This window comes from Zingiber officinale, chromosome 2B (genome assembly GCF_018446385.1).
Source record: "Zingiber officinale cultivar Zhangliang chromosome 2B, Zo_v1.1, whole genome shotgun sequence".
Lineage (NCBI taxonomy): Eukaryota > Viridiplantae > Streptophyta > Magnoliopsida > Zingiberales > Zingiberaceae > Zingiber > Zingiber officinale.
The window spans coordinates 56,396,364-56,419,958 of NC_055989.1; the positions used below are offsets into that span (position 1 = coordinate 56,396,364).

Here is a 23,595-nt window from a genome sequence, read left to right on the forward strand (position 1 = left end):
TTCGAAATGCTGTTTTTGGTATATCATCTGGTTTCACCTTCACTTGATGATAACCGGATCGTAGGTCTATCTTTGAGAAAACGGTCGCACCCTTCAGTTGGTCGAACAGGTCATCGATCAGTGGGAGTAGGTACCGGTTCTTGATTGCCACATTATTCAGCGCTCGGTAGTCAATACACATTCGCATAGACCCATCCTTCTTCTTTACGAACAACACTGGAGCTCCCCATGGAGAGTGACTAGGACGAATAAGTCCCTTGTCGAGTAATTCGGATAACTGTTCCTGAAGCTCCTTTAATTCAGCCGGAGCCATACGATAAGGTGCTTTTGAGATCGGCTGAGTACCAGGAATCAATTTGATCCCGAATTCTATCTCTCTGTCAGGGGCCAATCCTGGTAGTTCATCAGGAAATACTTTTGGATAGTTGCATACTATCCTGACATCTTCTAGCTTCGGGTCTTTGACTTGATTGGTATTAACCACGTGCGCTAGAAACCCCATACATCCTTTATCTAACATCCTTTGTGCTTTAATAGATGACAATAACTTCTCCGTTCCCTTCGGTTCCCCGTAAAACTCAAACTCTAGTTCAGTTTCGGGTCGAAAAATCACTTTCCTTTTGCGGCACTCGATTGAAGCGCCGTACTTGCTCAAGAAATCCATGCCCAGTATTATGTCATAATCCTGCATATCAAGTACTATCAGATTGCAGTAGAGTTCTCTGTTTGCGATCCGAATGAGTACTACTCGCAGCATATGGTCCAATGGCATAATCTCCCCGGATGGTAAGGTTGTTAAGAATGTGTCCTCTAGAGTTTAGAGTGGTATATCTAGCTTCTTCATAAAAGATATTGAGACGAACGAGTGTGTTGCCCCGGTATCAAATAATACTACAGCATACTGATTGTAAATAAGTAGCTGACCTGTGACAACAGTAGAGGCATTCGCCACGTCTTCCTTGGTAAGAGAGTAGACTCTAGCGTTTGTCATAGTGGGAGGGGCCTCCAATCTTCCTTGCCTGATTGAAGTCCCTTCTATGGCAGTATGCATCTGGTGAAGCTGTGCAGGGGTACTCCTATTCTGGTTGTTGTGCGGAGGTAGTGCCTGAGACTGAGTAGGGCAATTTCTTGCCAAATGACCTTCCTTTCCGCAGTTGTAGCACTTTCGGGTGCTTAGGAGACATACTCCAGAATGCATCTTTCCACATGTGGCACACTGAGGGTACTTGGTTTGCTTATTGGCCGGACCACCTTTTGTGTTGTTCCACTATTTTCTCTTTCCACTTGAGTTTCCCTTCCAGTTGGTTCTGGTATTGTGCGATTTTTGTCCTCCGGTCAGTGCTTGGTTCTTGTCCCCGTTCATTACTTTCTGGTAGTGCTCGGTAATCAGGGCACTGCTGACTAGCTCCTCTGCAGTCTGTGGTCTATTAACTCCGCCGGCTACGTTCAGAGCTATCTCGGGTCGGAGCATCTTTAACATTAACCGGACCCTTTCTTTTTCAGTACGGATCAGTTCTGGGCACAGTCGTGCTAGGCGGTTGAATTTCTTGACGGCTTCGTTAACTGACAGATCACCTTGGCGGAACTCAGTGAACTCATCATAGTGCTTGTTGGTCACTTGCATATGGAAGAATTCTTCTAAGAACTCTGTCTCAAAATCTGTCCACTGCATCTGGTTTATTTGTCTTTTCGCCTTTACTCGGTCCCACCACATCCGGGCATCTCTGGTAAGGCAAAACGACGCGCATTTGACCTTCTCGTGTTCAGGCCAGTCCAGTAGTTTCATTATGCTCTCCACCGTCTTGAGCTAGGCTTGCGCATCCCATGGTTCGCAGTTTCCCGAGAATGCTTCCGGCTTAAGCCTTTATCACTGAATCAGATAGGCCTCTTGTCGGACCATCGGAGTAGGGGCTCCCGGGGGCCCTGGCGCGGCTGTAGGTATAACCGGTAGTGTATTATGATTTGCCGGTGGGGTAACTAGGTTGCCTTGCTGACCCATTATGGTAGTGATCAGCTGCTGTTGTTCTGTGATCTGACGCTGGAGGTCTGCGACTACCTGTGTCAGGTCTGGTGGAGTCACTGTCCCCTCGGTTCGGGCATTGCGTGTCCTAACCATGTTTATCTAAATAATAACAAATAGACCAGTGTAAGTGGTTATCGTTTTTAGCCAATCTAACGTACTGTTTTGTTTCTATCTATTTGTTCTGATATTATTCCTAACCTACTGATATGTAATCCTAATCTAAATTATAACTAAAAGTATGGAATAAAGCATCAAACATAAGCAAGCAAAACATGAAACTAAAGCATAAGCAACATAAGGAAAAATAAAGAATAGAGTGACAAACAACATAACATAAGGAAATAAAGCATAAGAAATATAGCAAAGAAAATAAAGCATAGGCAATATAACAGGGAAGAAAAATAAAGCATAAGTCATATAACATGAAACTAAGCATAAGCATTTAACAAGAAAATTAAGCATAAACATTCTTACTTGGAGCGGCAGGTTGGAGGCTTGATGTGTGTGTAGTGAGCTGGCAATAACTTGGCTCTGATACCAACCTATAACGCCCGCCCTCCCTGCTAACCCTAAGGGATGGGGCTACGATACTCTATGTACAAATAACAGCGGAAGACTTAAAATAATTTTCTTGGTTTAATAAAAACTTTTCTTTTGTTTTTCTTTTCATCAAAACCGAACTACACTATCATGGCCTCAATAACATGATATCAAACTTAGTAGAAACATAACATCAAGTCACACATATAGTACTACAATCCATGATACCAAAGCGTAGTTCTTTAAAAGTTTTAAAGCAGGTTCTTATTTGGTTGCCTAGCCACCGCCACACACATCTTCTTGCCTCTCCTGCTGCTCCTTTAGTTCATCCAGCTATTTCCTTTATCTGTGGTACAAGGACAGTAAGCTGTGAGCACTCATGGCTCAGTAAGTTCCTTTCCTACTCACTAAAACCGAAAATCATAGCATAATCAAAGAATGTCTCCACATGGCATCATTTCAATTAATCATGACATAATGTAACATACTCTTTTAAGCATATCATGCAACATGAAGAAATCATAACTAGTCATATCATGGCTAAGCATAGCATGAAGCAAAAACATAATCTTATCTAACCATGGCATATCATCATAAGGAGTCATGGCATATCATACACATGAACATATCATGGAACATAACATAATCATATCTAACCATGGCATATAAATCATCATAAGGTCTATGCATATGATTTTGAAAAACATGTATCCGAAAAACATGTGTATGTCTCATGACCTTTAAAACCATTTCTTCTTACAAATATACTTGAACATAATCTCAACTTAAAGGGGATCCCAGCTATGTACCACTTACATATTGCGCGCAACCTATGTAGGTCCAAGGTAGCAAGTCTTGAACCCTACAAGGCAAGCATACTAGGCCTGAGTCTTACTCCATCGACCTAGGGGCACTTAGGTGCCCATCCCTAACGAGGCCCGAGTCTTATTCCATCGACCCCGGGGCGCTTATGGAGCCCACCCTTGGTACAAGCCATATAAAGTAAAGTACATGTCATACTTATACATATCATACATCATAAAAGCATGCATCACTTAGGCACACTTCATATCATAAAAGTATGCATCACTTAGGCATACATCATGTCATAAAAGTATGCATCACTTAGGCATACATCATATCATAAAGGTATGCATCACTTAGGCATACATCATGTCATAAAGGTATGCATCACTTAGGCATACATCATACCATAAAAATATGCATCACTTAGGCATACATCATATCATAACAATATGCATCACTTAGGCATACATCATATCATAACAATATGCATCACTTAAGCATAGATCATAAAAACATGCATATCTTAAGCATATAGCATATCATCAAGCATGCAAAATTTAACCACATAGCATATCATAAAAGTATGCATATTTTAAGCACTAACCATAGCATCAAAGCATGCATAATTTAACCATATATCATAACATAAGCATGCATATTTTCAGCTCATATCATATCATCAAAGCATGCATAATTTAACCACATAGCATATCATGAAAGCATGCATATTTTAAACACTAAATATAACATCAAAGCATGCATAATTTAACCACTTAGCATATCATGAAAGCATGCATATTTTAAGCACTAACCATAGCATCAAAGCATGCATAATTTAACCATATATCATAACATAAAACATGCATCTTTTGAACTCATAACATATTGTAAAATTTCTCATTTTATATAGCTCACAAGCATACATGTCTAAGCATAAAAGTGTATCATGTGCTCATCCAATCATAAGAAACAATGTAACATGATTAACTTGGATACTAAGCTTCCTAATCCCTTAGGTTCTTATCTTGGCCGAAACCCTCTTAGGTGCCAATCTAGGTTTTAAACAACATCCAAGCATGTAGAACCTAGTTCATCCACATATCATTCTCATAGGAAGTATTATAAACAAGATTTACTTGGACTCCAAGTTCTCCAAGTCCTTAAACCTCATTTGGCCGAACCTTAACAAGTGTGAAACAAGGTTCTAAATGACATAAAGCATGGAAACCTTAACCATATTTATAGCATTTATTTCAAGGAATATGGTAAGCACAATTGAGTTAGTTCCTAACTCCTTTAAGCCCTTAACATTAGGTCATGGCCGAAATTTACAAGTACCCATTTAGGGTTTCAAGCAAGCATACAAGCATGTGAACTTACCCTAACATCATGTATAAATTCATAAGTGGCCTCATACAAGTAGTCATGGCCGAAACTTCCCTTAGCATCAATTTAGGTCACTAACAACATATAGCATGTAAATTTTAGCTTTCTACATTTCATATTTCATGGAGAGTGACATGAGCATGTTCAAGTAAGTTCTAGGGTTTATAAAGCATGTATTCCCTTCATGGCCGAGACTCAAAGTGTCCATTTGAATCATAGTTAAATATATAAGCATGTGAACACAATCAACATGTTATCTCAATTTCATAAGAAGCATCTTTAACACATGAGGTCTAAATTTTAAAGTTTCTCGGTCTTTATACCCTACATGGCCGAACCTCATCAAGTATGGAATTTGTTAAAATGGCATAAAAGTATGGAAAGTCATAACACATTTCATAACATGTATAAAAGTCAAGCACTATAAGCATATATTCAAGTTGTGTCTTAGGTTTCCTAGGTTTTTCCTTTCTTTATCTCATAGCATATGTTTGGCCGAAACCTTCCAAGTCTTTAAACTAGGTTTTAGGTGGCCTAAAGTATAGAAAATCTAAACAAGTTTCATGGAAAAAATATTAAAGAAACTATACTTACAAGTTTGGTTCACAAACAAGCTATCTCCCTTATGGTCTTAATTAACATATATCATGCAACCAATTTTCCTATACTCTAATTAAGCATGGGAGCATCAAACAACTTTCATATCTTATTATCATGGAAGTTTTGAGCATGTTAAAAATCTGTTTAAGCTATTCTAAAGCATCCACCTTACCATGGCCGAAACTTTAGAAGTGATGTTCATGAGTTTCTATCAACATACAAGCATACAACTCTTTGAGAAACTTTATATTCTATCATATAAACATGGTAAGTTTAAATTCAAAGTCTTCCTAACCCTAAACCCTTCATTGGCCGAAACTTGTGAGTGGGATACTTTTAGTTCCAAGTAACCATCAAGTATGAAAACGATAATGGATCCTTAACCATTTATTTAGAGGGTTTTGTGCAAGTTAGGTAACCAATTAAATTCCCTAGCCCTTACAAAACCTTTTTGGCCGAAACTCTAGGGTTAGATACATCCCAAATCCAACAACACATATATATAAAAATATGAGAGAAAACCTTCTTACAAAGCATAGAAATATTATCATGAATCAAAGCTTATATTAAACATTCCTAGGATCACAAGTCCTTCCTTTGGCCGAATTTTTCACAACTTTGTTCTAGGTTTTAAAATCCTCATAAAATTCAAAAACACATAAAAATCCCTTGTACCACAGGTGAGGGGAAGCTTACATCCTTTTCGCTTGTGGTTCTAAAGTGTGGTGATGGAAGAAGAGGTCTCTTCTTCTTGTTCTCCTCCTTTGATTTCCTTTGGTAGCCCTCCTTTGTATCCTAGGAGGAACTTTGTTTTGGGGCCAAAAATGGAGGAGAGGGGGCTGAGGTTCTCGGTGAGGGAGAGGGGAGAATGAGAGAAATGAGAGAAAATAAAATCTTTTCTTTACATACTCTCTTTTATGTTAAGGGGGAAGAGGTAGCAAACTTGGTTTTTGCTTTCCTTCTCCCTTAGCCCTTTTTTTTCATTTTTTTATTTTTATTTTATTTATTTATTTGTTCTCATCATTCATGATGAAACAAGGGGGAATGAATCCCCTTAATTCCCTCCTTTAAGTCACAGCAAAAGAAGAAGAAGAGGAAGAGAAAAGAAGGAAGGCAAGTTGCCTTTCTTTTGCTCTTTTCTTGTTTTCCTTTGGCTAGCTTCTACTCTCACCCTTATCATGAGTTTCCCTCCTTTCCTATCAATATATTATTCCTATCCCAACTGGTTATTACCCATTAATCTTATCATTTACATCATGAGAGGTTCAAGGTTCAATCCTTGACCATTCCCTATTTTTATTTCTTTTTGGTTCAACATTCTACTAATATTTTTCTAAGGCAAATTCAACATTCTCATATTTATCTTAAAAGCTTAGTGGGTGTTACAGGCATGACTCGGACGTCTCATAAGATTCAAAATCAAATGAGTCCAGCAAACCATCCTTATGGAGCTGGGATAAGCGCTTGTCATTTATATGACCTAAGCGACAGTGCCAGAGATAGGTTTGGTTCATGTCATTTGACTTGAACCTCTTGGTAATTATGTTATAAATAGGGCTTTCAAGATCTAGAATATAGATACCGTTTATCAGAAGTGCACTACAATAGAACATATCGTCTAAATAGATGGAACAACATTTGTTCTTTATTGTAAACGAGAAACCTTTCTTGTCCAAGCAAGAAACTGATATAATGTTCTTGGTTAATGTAGGCACATAACAAAAATCGACTAACTCTAGTACAAGCCCAGAGGGCAGAGATAGAAAGTAAGTCCCTACAGCAACAGCAGCAACCCGTGCTCCATTGCCTACTCGTAGGTCCACCTCGCCCTTTGTCAATGTCCTGCTATTTTTCAACGCCTGCACATCAGTACAAATGTGAGAAGCACATCTAGTATCTAATACCCATGATGTAGAAATAGATAGATTGACTTCTATAATATATATACCTGAAGTGGAAGTCTCACTTCGCTTCTTCTTAAGATCCTCCAAGTATACCTTGCAGTTCCTCTTCCAGTGCCCGGTCTGACCGCAGTGGAAGCTGGTAGCATCCTTGGCGACCTCTCCTTTAGGCTTCAATGCCTTGCCTTTGCCCTTGGCTCGGGACTTTCCCTTGCCTTTGGGCTTGCCCTTGCCCTTATGTTTCTGAACCATCAGAACAGTATTGGGCTTAGCCTTCTTAAGGTTCAGCTCAGCAGTTCTTAACATGCTAAGCAGCTTAGGCAGTGACTTGTCAATCTCATTCATGTTGTAGTTTAGAACGAACTGACTATAGCTATCCGACAAGGATTGCAAGATCAGGTCAGTGGCCAGCTCTTGGCCAAGTGGGAACCCCAACCTTTGTAGGTTCTCTATGTACCCAATCATTTTGAGTACATATGGGCCTACAAGAGCCCCGTCTGACATCTTGCACTGAAACAGTGCCCTTGAGATCTCAAATCTCTCATGCCTCGCTTGACCTTGATACAGTTGACGAAGATGTTCAACCATATAGTAAGCGCCCATTAACTCATGTTGCTTCTGAAGCTCAGAGTTCATGGTCGTGAGCATTAGACAAGACACATCTAATGCGTCATCTTGATGCTTCTTGAAAGCATCTCGGTCAGCTCGCGTGGTAGTGGCTGGAGGAGCCTCCAGAATGGGCTGCTCCAGAACGTAGGTTTACGTTCTTGGGTGAGAACTATTCACTAGTTCCTGTACCAGTGCAGGAAATTTGCTCCGTTGAGCTTGTCCGTCTCAAGAACATATCGCAGGGAGAAAGTGTTCGTATTTAACGTCATGGTTATCTACAACAGAAAAATGCAGAAAATAAATATCATATTCTTTAAATCATTTAATTGGGCCTTTAACTAAATGATGCTCCCACTGAATTCTATAATTCATGTGGGACAAGATCCACATCATACTAACCCTTGAGTTAGCTTTGGCTAATACGCCCAAGACTTAGTATGATCGGTAGGTAACTAATTACCAATTACATCTCTATGCAACTCTTGTTTATAGGATCAAAAATCCGTATTTATATTAAAACTTGAGTTAGCTTTGGCTAATACGCCCATGAGTTAATATAAACGTGATTTTGACCTATCTACCAACCATTGGATAATGCCTATAGTTAAACTCGATCCAATTGAGTTAACTAGTTACTCAATCTAATTGAGTTGTACTCACCCATGCATTGATAGGCGGAACCAAGATTGTCCCTCCATACCCTACCAAGATAGTATGTGTTGCTCTGCTTTGGCAGATTCAACAACAACATACGATCGAGGTAGTGGTAGGTATCACGGCATGGTAGGCATTACAAGTTGTCGCGAATTAGATCTAATCTAAATGATGATGCGTATCATATACTCGATAGATCTAATCTAATCGAAGGGTGAATCATGTGCACGACTTAGATCTAATCTAATCGTTAGGCACAAATTAATTACTTAATTAACTAGCATGCATCACATACACACAAAAGTAATTAATTAAATAATTTTGTAATTATGTCATGGCCCTACTACGATCTTCTCAAGCCAATGAGAAGATCGGATGGTCAACCTAAGGTCAATAGCTTCTTAAGTGCCTTCCTTTTGACCACCTTGTGTTGCTCGCGCCTTCCTCGTAACTCCGTCTTGAGTGGACCTTCCACCGCTTCAAAATTTACATTACATTTTGAAACTTGAGTTACATTCGAGTCTAAATCTAATTTACAACCAGAATATAAATAGGGAGGCACGACGCGCAGGTCGCGTATCAAATACAGCACACACAAACACATAACGGCACGCAGGCCGTATTATAAATTACAACACAAATTATCCAATCGAATTGGGTGTTTGGGCCATGACTATCACAAAAATAATACATAATTCGAAATTATATATTTCTATAATTTTCTATAATTTTTTCTATAATTTTTACAATTTTTACGAGTACAATTTTCCAGCGGTTCCATTTAGCAATTTTCGAGCGCAATCGCGGAACGAATCCCCTTGCGGGGCCAGGGGCAGCGCCCCTACCCGCGATCTAACTATCGCGAGGGTTCCTTCGCGATCTAACAGCGCCTTAGCCCGCTGTCCCAAAAAGTTTTGGGGCGAAACTTGGCCGTTTTGGGAAAAACTTCTCGGTAGTCGAAGCCTACAAGTGTAGAAACACTTGTGCTTCGCTTCTACGAGAAAAATACTCATAAAAACCATTAAAAACTTAAAATTACAGAAATTCACAGAATGTTTATTTTTCATAAAAACCAAAATAAACTTGTATTCATCTTCGCACATGGCTCTGATACCACTGTTGGGATTTTCGGGCCGCGAAAACCGCTTTTCATGTCGCGGAAACCCCGAATCTCCCTAGCCAACGGATCCGTGCGAAAAATAAAATTTGAAAAACTTACGAGTACGAGTTTCAAACTCCAGATCTACAGTAGATAAGAGTATTACCCTTGTAGCGAAGCCCTTCGCGTTCCCGCTCGTCCAAACGGTGTCGGATCTCGAAGTTGTCAACGTAGACAACTCTCTATACGTATCCACACGAACACGTAGATGGAAAAAACACACAAAAGGTGTGCTAGCACCTTTTGATGATTCGGCCAAGTTGAGGAGGAGAGGGAGAGGGAGAGCTAGAGGAAGGAGATGAAGTGAATTGCCTTCAATGAAAAATTCATTCCTTCCCCTCACAATAGTGGCCGACCACTTTCAAAAAGTGTAACCCCCATTTCCACATTAAGTGCAATTAATGTGGAGCCATTAAAGTGAAGAATTGTAACCTCCATGAGGTGACATCTTACTTAAGTAACCATGATGATGTGGAGCATCATCATTGGTCCACATCTTGCCAACTCACTAATGATGTAGCAAAAAGTCAAGTCAAACTTGACTTTTCCTCTTCCTCTCAAGTCAAGTCAAACTTGACTTGATCTCTCTCATGGTTGATCTAATCCAACCATTTAATTCAGCCAATTTAATATAAGGAATCTAATTCATTTAATTAAATTGATTCAATGAGTCATAATCTAAATTAGACTCACTAAACACATGAATTACCTTGAATCCAACTCACTTAGCCCAATTAGGATTACTCTTAATCCAATTTGATTCATCACATGAATCTAATCCTCTTGGTTCATCATATGAACCTAATCTCCATCTAATTGTCCTTAGTGTGTGACCCTATAGGTTCTTGTAACGTTGGCAATGCCCCTAAATCCATTTAGGAGCATAAGTAATGAGCGGTATCTAGCAACACATCATTATTACCCAAGTTACAAGAATGTTGAGATCCAACATCACCTTGTGACTACAAATTGTGACTCCTCACAATATATGACAAGAGTCCTTCTATCCTAGACATCTAGATTGATCAATGTGAGGGATACACTGTGTCATCCTCTAATCAATCTAAATCCTGAACTCCAAGTAGACTCACTAAATCAAAAGAGCTCAATATCTCATATTGAATCATTTGGGCATGGCCATGCACTTCGTGGTCTCACTCTATCAAGAATACCGATGTCTCTCCCGTCATATAGGAGGGATATATCCCATCTACATCACTCACATCCCTCCGTATAATTTGTTAAATACCCAGTAATCGCCTTTATAATCCACCCAGTTACGGGTGACGTTTGACGAAACCAAAGTACATAACTCCTTATGTAGGGAACCATGGTGACTTCAGGTCAAAGTACTAGTAGTCATGCTAATAGCCACATGAGAAAGTATATGACACTCATATATGTTAGTTAGAGCCCAAGAGCCAATCATTTGATGATTGTATGGACTCATTGTATCATATTTTTGTATATTAATAAAGGCATTTGTTTGGTTATTATACTTATTTGTATTAGTGCCAAATAGACTAAGTATAATAGCGTCCTTGAGTAGAAGGTTCATACCTATATCAATCGATTAGTTGAATCGATAGTGAGATGATATAGGGAACACTACTCTAAATCATTCCTAGTCGAGTATTAACATTCAGGGACAATGTTAATACAATAAGACTAGCATGTAGGTCAGCTCGATGACTTGATCTCACAAGTCATGGATATAGAGATATCAAGCTGACACATGGGTATGCATTAGAGAATGTATACTGAATGACCCGCCGTGAGAAAGTATCATGGATCGTTATATGAGTGTCATATACTTTCTCATGTGGCTATTAGTATGACTATTAGTCCTTTGACCTGAAGTCATCATGGATCCCTACATAAGGAGTTATGTACTTTAGTTTCGTCAAACGTCACCCGTAACAGGGTGGACTATAAAGGCGATTACTGGGTATGTAACAAATTATGCAGAGGGATGTGAGTGATGTAGATGGGATCTATCCCTCCCATATGACGGGAGCGACATCAATATTCTTGATAAAGTTAGACCACGAAGTGCATGGCCATGCCCAAATGAGTCAACATTAGATGTTGAGCTCATTTGATCGAGTGAGTCTACTTGGAGTTCAAGATTTAGATTGATTAGAGGATGACACGGTCTATGCCTCACATTGATCAATCTAGATGTCTAGGATAGAAGGACAATGTCATATATTGTGAGGAGTCACAATTAGTAGTCACAAGGTGATGTTGGATCTCGACATTTCTTGTAACTTGGGTAGTAATGATGTGTTGCTAGATACCGCTCATTACTTATGCTCCTAAATGGGTTTAGGCCATTGCCAACGTTACAGGAACCTATAGGGTCACACACTTAGGACAATTAGATGGAGATTTGGTTCATATGATGAACCAAGAGGATTAGATTCATTTGATGAATCAAATTGGATTAAGAGTAATCCAAATTGGGCTAATTGAGTTAGACTCAAATTGATTCATGTATTTAATGAGTCTAATTTAGATTATGACTCATTAGATCAATTTAATTTAATGAATTAGATTCATTATATTAAGTTGGCTTGAATCAAATGGTTTGATTAGATCAACCATGAGAGAGATTGAGTCAAGTTTGACTTGACTAGAGAGGAAGAGGAAGAGTCAAGTTTGACTTGACTCTTTGCCACATCATGAGTGAGGTGGCAAGATGTGGACCAATAGTGTTGTTCCACATCATCTTGTTTTGCCACCTCATGGAGGTTACAAGCCTCCATTGCATTTAATGTGGGTTGGCCACATTAAATGAGTGGAGGTTACTCATTTGCCACATCATTGTGAGGTGGCAAGATGTGGACCAATGGTAATGGTCCACATCTTCATGATGTGCCACATCATAGGAGTTACACAACACCTCTTAATGGCCTCCACTTAATTGTAATTAAGTGGAAATGGGGGTTACACACAAAAATGTGGCCGGCCACTTTAGAGGTGGGGATGAAAATTCATTTTTCATTTCAACTCCTTATTTACTCCTTCTTCTTCCTTGTGCTCTCTCCTTGCTCTCCCTCCTCTTCCTTTCCGTGACCTATCAAGGTGCTAGCACACCTTTGTTTAGGTTTTCTCCATCAAGAATTGTTCGTGTGGATACTTCTAGAGGACCGACACTTGACGGTCTCGAGATCCGGCGTACCGTTGGACGAGCGGGATTTGCAAGGGCACGCTTCGAAGGTATAACTCTCATCTAGTGTAGATCTAGAGGTTTTTAAACTCGTACTCGCAATTTTATTTCGGTTTTCCTTGCACGGATCTACGGCTTTGGGTAATTCGGGGTTTCCGCGACGCGAAAAGCGATTTTCGCGGCCCGAAAAACCCAACAATATAACGATCCATGATACTTTCTCATGGCGGGTCATTCAATATACATTCTCTAATGCATACCCATGTGTCAACTTGATATCTCTACATCCATGACTTGTGAGATCAAGTCATCGAGTTGACCTACATGCTAGTCTTATTGCATTAACATTGTCCCTGAATGTTAATACTCGATTAGGAATGATTAAGAGTAGTGTTCCCTATATCATCTCACTATCGGTTCAACTAACCGATTGATATAGGTGAGAACCTTCTACTCAAGGACGCTATTATACTTAGTTTATTTGGCACCAATACAAGTAAGTATAATAACCAAAACAAATGCCTTTTTATTTATATAGAATATGTTACAACAAGTCCATAATACAATCATCAAATCATTGGCTCTAGGGCTCTAGCTAACAAATAGCCACATGAGAAAGTATATGACACTCATATAACGATCCATAATACTTTCTCATGGCGAGTCATTCAGTATACATTCTCCAATGCATACTCATGTGTCAACTTGATATCTCTATATCCATGACTTGTGAGATCAAGTCATCGAGTTGACCTACATGCTAGTCTCGTCGCATTAACATTGTCCCTGAATGTTAATACTCGACCAGGAATGATTAAGAGTAGTGTTCCCTATATCATCTCACTATCGGTTCAACTAACCGATTGATATAGGTAAGAACCCTCCACTCAAGGACGCTATTATACTTAGTTTATTTTGCACCAATAAAAGTAAGCATAATAACCAAAAAACCAAATGCCTTTATATATAAGAATATAATACAATGAGTCCATACAACAATCATCAAATGATTGGCTCTAGGGCTCTAACTAACAACCCAGAGCGTAGGTCTATTTTAGAGAACACTATTGCCCCCTTAGCTGATCAAATAGATTATCTATTCTGGGAAGAGGGTACTTGTCCTTAACTGTTACTTTGCTCAGCGCTCAAAAACTTGCATCTCACTTTAGCACTTATAAACAAATATTTCTAAGGGTTTATCTATGCTACAATTAATAAGGAAAAGCATACTAATAAAAGAATTTAAATACTTTCTTACTTGAAGATGGCAAGGCTGGTGCTGATGTGTGATGCTGGAGAATAAGAACTGCTCTGATACCAACTTGTAACACCCCACCCTCCTCACTACTAGATTGCATAGATTGCTTAGTTCCTATCCTCTATGTGCATGTTCTTGTAGGAAGAGAGAGAATGGAACTCGAGAGGGGTTGAGGTAAGATGATGGAGGATGATAGATTCTAGGATTTCAGTTTCCTTGAAAAGCTAGGCGATGTTACATAGATTGCTTAGTTCCTATCCTCTATGTGCATGCTCTTGTAGGAAGTTAGATGCATTACCAACTCTCCCCTGCAGTAGATAAGCCGGCATGATCTCCTACTCCATGTCCTATACTAATAAATGGAAGTGATTCCTATGAAGTCCGTTAGCGGGGCAGCCCTGTCATGACGTCCCTCAGTCATACAACATAAAAACACACTAACACACAATAACATAGAGATAGAAATAGTGATTATGTTCGATCCCCTACTTCCTTGTGGAGTTTTCTTCTCCATTCAAGGTGATACCCTAGATGTCCATTATCGGGGTAGCCCTGTCACGACACCCCTCAGTTATATGATCTAGGGTATTTCCCCTACAGGATTAACAATTCTACACAATCATTTGATAAAATATGCAAAAGATATATATATAAGCTTCACACACACACTTCATCAAACATGAACAAGGCATTAACAAGTCATTAAATAGGAACATGGCAAATCTACATAGTTTTACATATCCATCACATCACAAATACTTCCTACATCCTAGATCTGGAGATCTACTCCATTAAAAAGGAAGAACAGCCTCAAAACATAAAGTAAAGCATACTTACAGCCCTAGATGTGAGAAGAAGGGGAAGAAGAGATGCTTGCCGATGTTTCCAATGTCTTGGGGATGCCTACTTGCTCTAGAGATGGACGGATCATCAAGGGATGAAAGTGAATGAAGCTCTAGGGTTTCCCCCTAAGGGGATAACCCTTCCCCAAGGAGATGGACGAAGTCCCAAACCCAAGAAGAGTCAAAGAATGAGGATCTTTGACCCTTTTATATCTCCTCCAAACTGCCCGGAAAAACCAAGATTACAGGGGTCCGGTAAACCAGGTTTTTTACCCATTAAACCAGGTTTTCTCATGATTCACCCTTCACCAAAGTTTTATCTCTTGAAATTATCTACAATCTAATACTTGGATCAAACCCTGGATCCAATAGAACCGAAAGTTATGGTGGTTCAAAGTTTGATCTACAGTCTGAGCGGAGGTCCAGATGAACCCACAGTTGGGAGGCACGTCCGGGCCATTTAGCATGGGTATTCAATGCTATCTCTCTATTTTATCTGAAGAAACGTTGTAGACCTTGAAGTTATCTATGTTTTAATATAAAGAACAGCCCAAAACCCCAACTGAGCGTAAAGTTATGGCCGTTTTACGATCGGTCTGTAATCTGCCCAGAATTCAGCATAGCTCTATTTTGGCGTGGCACGGCCTCGTGTTCTTCGTCACACGGTCGTGTTGTTAGTTAGAGTCCTAGAGCGAATCATATGATGATTGTTGTATGGACTCGATGTATCATATTCCTATATATTTATAAAGGCATTTATTTATGGTTATTATACTTACTTGTATTGGTGCCAAATAACTAAGTATAATAGCGTCCTTGAGTAAAAGGTTCATATCTATATCAATCGATTGGATGAATCGATGGTGAGATGATATAGAGAACACTACTATTAATCATTCCTAGTCAAGTATTAACATTCAGGGACAATGTTAATGCGATGAGACTAGCATGTAGGTCAACTCGATGACTTGATCTCACAAGTCATGGATATAGAGATATCAAGTTGACACATGGATATGCATTGGAGAATGTATACTTAATGACCCATCATGAGAAAGTATCATGGATCGTTATATGAGTGTCAATTACTTTCTCATGTGACTATTAGTATGACTATCAGTCCTTGGACCTGAAGTCACCATGGTTCCCTACATAAGGAGTTGTATACTTTGGCTTCGTTAAACGTCACCCATAATTGGGTGGACTACAAAGGCGATTACTGGGTATGTAACAAATTATGCAGAGGGATGTGAGTGATGTAGATGAGATCTATCCCTCCTATATGACGGGAGTGACTGTTGGTGCGGGAAGTATCCGACGATCGAACCCAAGTTTTGATAATGGCAAAGGGTTCAAAGTTAAGTCTTGTTGTTATCTAACATGTTGAATGAGTGTTTCAGGAAAGTCCTAACTGCGGTTAGGCAAAGGTGAAAACCCTAGGGGGTGGTAACCCTAAGTCCTAGGGGGCGGTAACCCTAGGTGGAGGAAAGTCCTAGCTGCGGTTAGGCAAAGGGAAAACCCTAGGGGGTGGTAACCCTAGGTCATAGGGGGTGGTAACCCTATGCGGAAAGTCTTGGCAGGTCGATGGCTTCAGGCAAAAGTCCTAGGGGGTGGTAACCCTAGGTGGAAAGTCCTGGTGTCGCGAACTAGGTGAAAGACTGGACTAGCCGGGGAAGCGAAAGTCCAGCAGAAAGTCCGGAAGCATCGAGTGCTGAGCAAAAGTCCAATCGATCTGGAGGATCGACTGGCAACAGGTAAATCTCCTGAGTGGAGTAAGTGAGGGCGCGTTCCCCGTAGAGGGAACAGTAGGCGTCGGGTCGACCTAGGGTTTCCAGTTGGAAATCCAAAGTCAGACTCGGACAGTTCGGAGACTGTCTATACTTCATTTATCATGTTTATTGTGCTAACTTTGTGCTGCAGGATAGTGTTTGGGACTAACGTATCTTGCAGGTGTAAAGGATCAACCTAAAGCCTCGGATGAACAGTGTCCGAGGCGCCTCCATGGAGCTTGGAGGCGCCTCGGGTGCAAAAGCTGAGCTGGCTTCGAAGCACCACTGGAGGCGCCTTGAAGCAGGCAGAAGGCACCTTGGAAGGCGCCTTGAGAGGGCTATAAGGCGCCTTGAATGGATGAAATTCGACCAGGTCAGTTTTGATCCACGCGGAAGATCAGGCAGCATGGAGGCGCCCTGAACAGCCTTTAAGGCGCCTTGAACACCCTTTATAAGGGGGTTTCGACCAGCACTTCAAACCAACAAATTCCAAGTGATCTTTCATCAACGTGCTGCTCCGAAAGACGCTCCGAAGTGCTGCTACAAGTGCCCGACGACCCGAAGCTTCAGAATTAGCATTTCTTATTGTCGGTATAATATTTATAGCTTTTATTTGTACTCATAATTATAATCTTTTAACGAGCTTATAGTTGTTGCCCACCAGAAGCGATCAAGGATCGCGGGCATTCTAGTAGGAGTCGATCAAGGCTCCGAACGAAGTAAAAATCCTCCTGTCTCTGTGTGCTTACTTTGTTTTATTCCGCTGCTTAATTACTCTGATAGTTTTCCGATAATTGAACAAAAAGCCACGAGCACTATTCACCCCCCCCTCTAGCGCTTCTCGATCCAACAGTGACATCATGATTCTTGATAGAGTGAGACCACTAAGTACATGGCCATGCCCAAATGAGTCAATATGAGATATTGAACTCATTTGATTAGAGTGAGTCTACTTGGAGTTCAAGATATAAATTAATTAGAGGATGACATGGTCTCTGCCTCATTTGATCAATTTAGATGTCATGGATAGAAGGACATTGTCACATATTGTGAGAGTCACAATTAGTAGTCACAAAGGTGATGTTGGATCTCAACATTCTTGTAACTTGGGTAGTAATGATATGTTGCTAGATACCGCTCATTACTTATGCTTCTAAATGGGTTTAGGAGCATTGTCAACGTTACAAGAACCTATAGGATCACACACAAAGGGCAATTAGATGGAGAATAGGTTCATATGATGAACCAAGAGGATTAGGTTCATGTGATGAACCAAATTGGATTAAGAGTAATCCAAATTAGAATAATTGAGTTTGAGTTGGACTCAATTTGATTCATGTATTGAATGAGTCTAATTTAGATTATGACTCATTAAATCAATTTAATTTTATGGATAGAGATTCATTAAATCAAATTGACTTGAATCAATAGTTAGATTTGATCAACCATGGAAGATAAATGAGTCAAGTTTGACATGACTTGTGAGGCAAGATGAAGGGTCAAGTTTGACTTGACCAAATGGCAACTCATGAGTGACTTGGCATGGGCCGGCCAATGATGGTGTTCCACATCATCAAGAGCCACCTCATTGTGTGCCATCTCATGAGGAAGACCAAGAGCCATGACTCTTGGTATTGCATGGAGGTATATAGCACTCAATGTGTGGCCGGCCAAATTAAGTGTTGCATTCACTCTTTCTTCTTCCTCCTCTCTTCTTTCTTGATCTCCCTCTCCTCTATTGTCGTGACTCCTTTGGGGTACTAGCACACTCTAAGGTGTTTTCTCCATTTTCTTGTCCGTGTGGATACGTATAGAGGAGTGTATGCTTGACACTCTCGAGATCCGGCAACCTTTTGGACGAGCGGGATAAGCGAAGGGCTTCGCAACAAGGGTAACGCTTCTTGTTCATGTAGATCTAAGGTAGATCTAGGTTAGAAACTTGTACATGATTTATTTTATATATCTTCGCATGGATCCATGGCAAGACTTTGAGTTTCCGCAACGAAAAAAGCAGTTTTTGCAGCTCGAAAGTCCCAACACGTGTGGCATCCACATGGCCTCACTCGACTTCCTCACGGGTTGAGTCAAATGGTCGTGTGTCTCACACGGCCATGGTCTTCTTCTTTTCTGCCAAAGTCACACGGCCGTGTGGATTCACACGATCGTGGCCTTCCTCGCCTTTGGAAAGTTGGCACGGCCGTATGGGTCACACGGTCGTGGTCTTCTTTGTCTCTGGAACATTGACACGGCCGTGCCATTTGGCACCGCCGTGTACTGCATGGACATGGGGAAGTTGACACAGCCGTGTAGCTCACACGGTCGTGGCTTTATTTTCCTCTGGTTGGGGAGCACGACCGTGTGGGTCACACGACCTTGGCTTGATTTCTTCCAAAATTATTCTCGTGTGCATTTTAACTCCATTTTCACTCCAAATAGTGTCCTATCAATAAAAACAAGCAAAGAACATATCTCCAAACAAAATATAATGGAAGTATGACATTATAAAGAAATAGGGTGCAATAAACATAGATTTTACTAATGAAATACATGTAGATGTGCATCCAAACATGCATAAAAGTGTATATAATCGACGCACATCACTAAATAGCTCAGGTATGGATGATTATAGGAGCAACAACTACATCCTATGTGGCATTGCATCCAAACCTCAAGGGTGTGACTAAAAAGTACTTCTATGAAGAACTATTAAGAAGACTTTGGGATTTAAGAGAGAAGATGGTTAAATCCAATGATTAAAGAACATTCAAGTCAAGAGAATAAGTAGCATCTATCAAGATCCTTTAAGTTCAAGCAATAAAATGTAGTCGATAGAAGTAGTTTTGAGTGTCTTCTAATTAAAATTTCTTTGTATGCAAGTAATTATGTTTGTTATAGAAGTGTAAGGATGATAATTTGTATATTTATCTTAGTTGTTTATTTAATAATATGTTATTGATTGAAATAGATTTATTTTCATTTATCTTTTATTCTTCATTGGTATTAAAAGACAACAGTGTAAAACTTCTTATCTTTGCTAAAAAAATAACACTTTTGTATGCATTGTGAAACTGTTGTCTTTGCTAAAAAAGACAATGTTTTTTATGCGTTGTCTTTGTAAAAATTGACAACGCTTTTAAAGAGTTACAAAAGTGTTGTCTTTGTTACAAACGACAACGCTTTTAAAGCGTTGTCTTTGAGCAGACTTTTAACAACGCTTTTTCAGTCTATTAGCTTTTTTCTTGTAGTTTAAGCATTTCTCTTCTCTTCTTTTGGATGTGGGATTAGAATGCTTGTAATCTTTATGTCTTCAAATCTTATTTCTTGTGCCATGGAGTAAATCTAGTATTCTAGGATTAAGGAAGTAATTGTGGTGTGACTCAATGTAATAACTCATGGATATGCCAATTCCCTATCTCGATTATGTTAGCATGTTTTGTATCTATTTGATCTTGTGTGGATTCATGTGTGTGGACTTAATTACCATGTTTGATTGAATGTTTGTGATTCTTGTGGATCCCGTAGAGGGATACCCTAGATCGTATGACCGAGGAATGCTAGTGACTGGCAATCCCACTAACGGATGTATAGGGTGTCATCTTAAAAGGTGAAGCAAGTTTCTACAAGGAGGTGGGATAGATGAATGCAATTATTATCTTCATCATTATGTACATTAAGTAGAGATGTGTTTCTGTGTCGTTTGACTGATGGATGCTAATGACAGGTAGTCCCGCTAACAGACTTCATACTTATCATATCTATTTAGTGGCTAATGATGTCGATCAAAGTCCCTTGCCGGTTGACTTTTGTAAGAGATAACTGGCAACTTCCTACAAATGCATGTTAATTGAGGATATTAGTTGGTGAACCATCTTACATTGATGAATATCACAACAAAACTGAACTCCTAGAACACCCACAAAAACCAAAGTTCTCATTTACTTTCTTATTTCTATTTCTAGTTTCTTTCTCAACACAACTTTTATCCGATTGATTCTTTAGCTAATTCTTTGTGAGACATCTCTAGTACTTATAACCAATCCTTGTGAGATAGATATTTTTTTATCACTGACAATGAAATCGTGCACTTGCGGTGACGTAACAAGTTTTTGGCGCCATTATCGCGGACTGCGTCTATAATATTAGAGATATTTATTTGACTTAAACTAAACTTTTCTTTATTTTCTATTAGATACTTGTAACTAGTCTTAGAAATTCTGTTTTTGTAATTTTACCTTGCATTCCTTATTTGTAATTCAAATTCTACATTTATTATTTCCATCACTTCTGTTTAACTTTTTCTTAAATTCTGTGATAAAAATATTTAGAATCTTGTTCTTGTATACGTAGATCTAACTTTGTAGGAGATCTATTACCTCTTGATCCTGAGATTGACAGAACTTTTCATAGAAGAAGAATCTTTCAAAGACATCAAGAAGAACAAGAACATTTAGTTATGACAAACAACCATTAAAGGATTACGCAGCACCATATGTACAAGGTCTTCGGTCTAGCATCACAAGGCCATCCATTGAAGCCAATAATTTTGAAATAAAGCTTGCGATAATTACTATGGTACAACAGAACCAATTTGGGGGTGGACCATGTGAAGATCCAAATCAACACCTTGAAGTCTTTTATGAAATTTGTAGTACAATGAAAATGAACGGTGCTCCAGTAGAAGCAGTAAGACTACTATTGTTTGAGTTTTCTTTGAGAGATAGAGTTAAACAGTGGCTAAATTCTTTGCTAGCAAATAGCATATCCACTTAGGAGCAATATGAGTAATAATTTCTTGATAAATTCTATCCTCCTAGCAAAACTACTCATATGAGAAATTTGATAGCAAGCTTCAGACAGTCATACTCAGAATCATTATTTGAAGCATGGGATAGATTTAATAATATGCTTAGACAATACCCACATCATGGAAAGCTTAGATGAGGCCGAAGACATTATTGAAAGTCTAGCGTAGAACCATCATCAGTGGGCATCAAAAAGAAGTGGAGGCTATTCATCTGCAAACCCAATTAAAGCATCAGGAAAATTTAATGTAGATGTAATCACTTTGATGTCTGCAAAGCTGGATGCTCTTACTAAAAAGTTGGAAAATATGGGGACAAATACAAGCATGGTCAATGCCATAGTATATGTATGTGAAACATGTGGAAGCACAGATCACACTCAAGATTCATGTCCATTAGGAGCCTTATCTGCGCAAATTAATCAACTTGAGTAGTGTGATGCTATTGTAAATTTCAATCAAAAGCAGAATAATCCATACTCCAACACATGCAACCCTGGTTGGAAGAATCATTCAAATTTTTCTTATTGTAATAACTAAGAGCAAGGACCATCCATGGGGTCTAGACTGAGTTACCAGCTTGGACAACAAAGATATCAATAACAATAACCTTCTCAAGGCTATAAATTATCCAAATTGGAGAAAATGAATTGAAACCAGAAATCACTACTTAATCAAAGAATGCATAATTTAGAGAAACATCAAAAGATGCAGGATAGCCAAATTGTTCAAATAGCTTCATCATCTTCAAGAGCACCAGGACAATTTCGAGGAAAACCTGATGTCAACCCAATGGAACATTGTAACAGAATTGAGCTTAGGAGTGAATGGACCTTGGGAGATCCTCAAGTGACTACTCCAAAAGGGATGAAACTTCAGGAAGAGCTCTCTCCTCCAACACTTGAACCAATTCAGATTCACGATGATGAGGAGAATACCAAGAAGGTTGAAGAGACTTTTCCACTCAACCCTCAAAGTCAAACAATCCCTTTTCTAAAAAGACTTGTTATGACAAAGAAAGACAAAGAATTCAGCAGGTTCCTTGACAAGGTTAAAGACATCTGTGTCGAATTATCTCTAATTGACGTAATTCAACAAATGCCAAAGTTTGTCAAGTTTTTGAAGGATGTTATGCCCAATAGAAGAAGAAAGGGAGATATCGAGATCGTTACCTTAACAGAAGAATGTAACACTATATTTGAGAAGAACACTTCCCCGAAGCTCCAAGACCCAGGAAGTTTTTACATTCCTTGCACCATAGGATCTGAATTCATTGAAAAAGTTTTTTGTGATTTGGGGGAAAGTGTTAGCCTCATACCATATTCAATTTGTAATAAGCTAGGTCTCAGAAACTTTAAACTTACTACCATGGCACTACAATTAGTTGATCATTCTTGTAGGTACCCTATGGGTATTGCTGAAGATGTGCTGGTAGAAGTGGGTGGCAGTATCATACCCACGAATTTTGTTGTGCTAGACATGGAGGAAGACCAACAAATTTTAATTATACTGGGAAGACTTTTCCTTGCAACAGCTAGAGCCATAATTGATGTGAAAAATCATAAACTTTCTTTGGTAATCGGTAAGGAAAGGTTAGAGTATGATTTATCAAATTCTACTAACCATGTCTCTTCTTTTTTAGTAAGCATTTACAGCATAGCAGATGCTTATAAAGTTGAGGAATGGAATTTTCATCCTCACGGGAGGCCACCAGATGAAAAACATGATCTGGCAAGAATTGGGAGAAGGCCCCCAATTGGTACACAATCTCAAGCACGCAGTTTCGTCATCAGTAATAAAAAATATATCAATCCCACAAGGACTGGTTATAAGCGCAAGAGATGTCTCACGTAGAATTAGCTAAACAATCAACAAAGTAAGGAATGAAATAAGTAGCAACTAGAAATGGAACTAGGAAAGTAAATGAAGTATTTGGTGAGTGTCTAGGAATTCAATTTCATTGTGATATTCATTGATGTAGCATGATTGTCCAATTCATATCCTTAATTGACATGCATTTGTAGGAAGTTGTCAGTTTTCTCCTATAGAAGAAAACTGGCAAGGGACTTCGATC

At 39.3% G+C, this 23,595-nt stretch overlaps 1 protein-coding gene and 1 non-coding gene across 2 annotated transcripts; one reads left to right on the plus strand and one right to left on the minus strand.

The window, feature by feature from the left end:
• Positions 1-21,544: 21,544 nt before the first annotated feature.
• On the minus strand, positions 21,545-21,651 carry LOC122049831. Its single transcript, XR_006131086.1, has one exon. It is a non-coding gene; the product is annotated as a small nucleolar RNA R71 (small nucleolar RNA).
• A 578-nt stretch (positions 21,652-22,229) lies between these two features.
• On the plus strand, positions 22,230-22,942 carry LOC122048289. Its single transcript, XM_042609881.1, has 2 exons — positions 22,230-22,826; positions 22,922-22,942. Exons 1-2 carry the CDS (start codon positions 22,230-22,232, stop codon positions 22,940-22,942), a joined length of 618 nt encoding a protein of 205 aa, XP_042465815.1.
• The last annotated feature ends 653 nt before the right edge of the window (positions 22,943-23,595 follow it).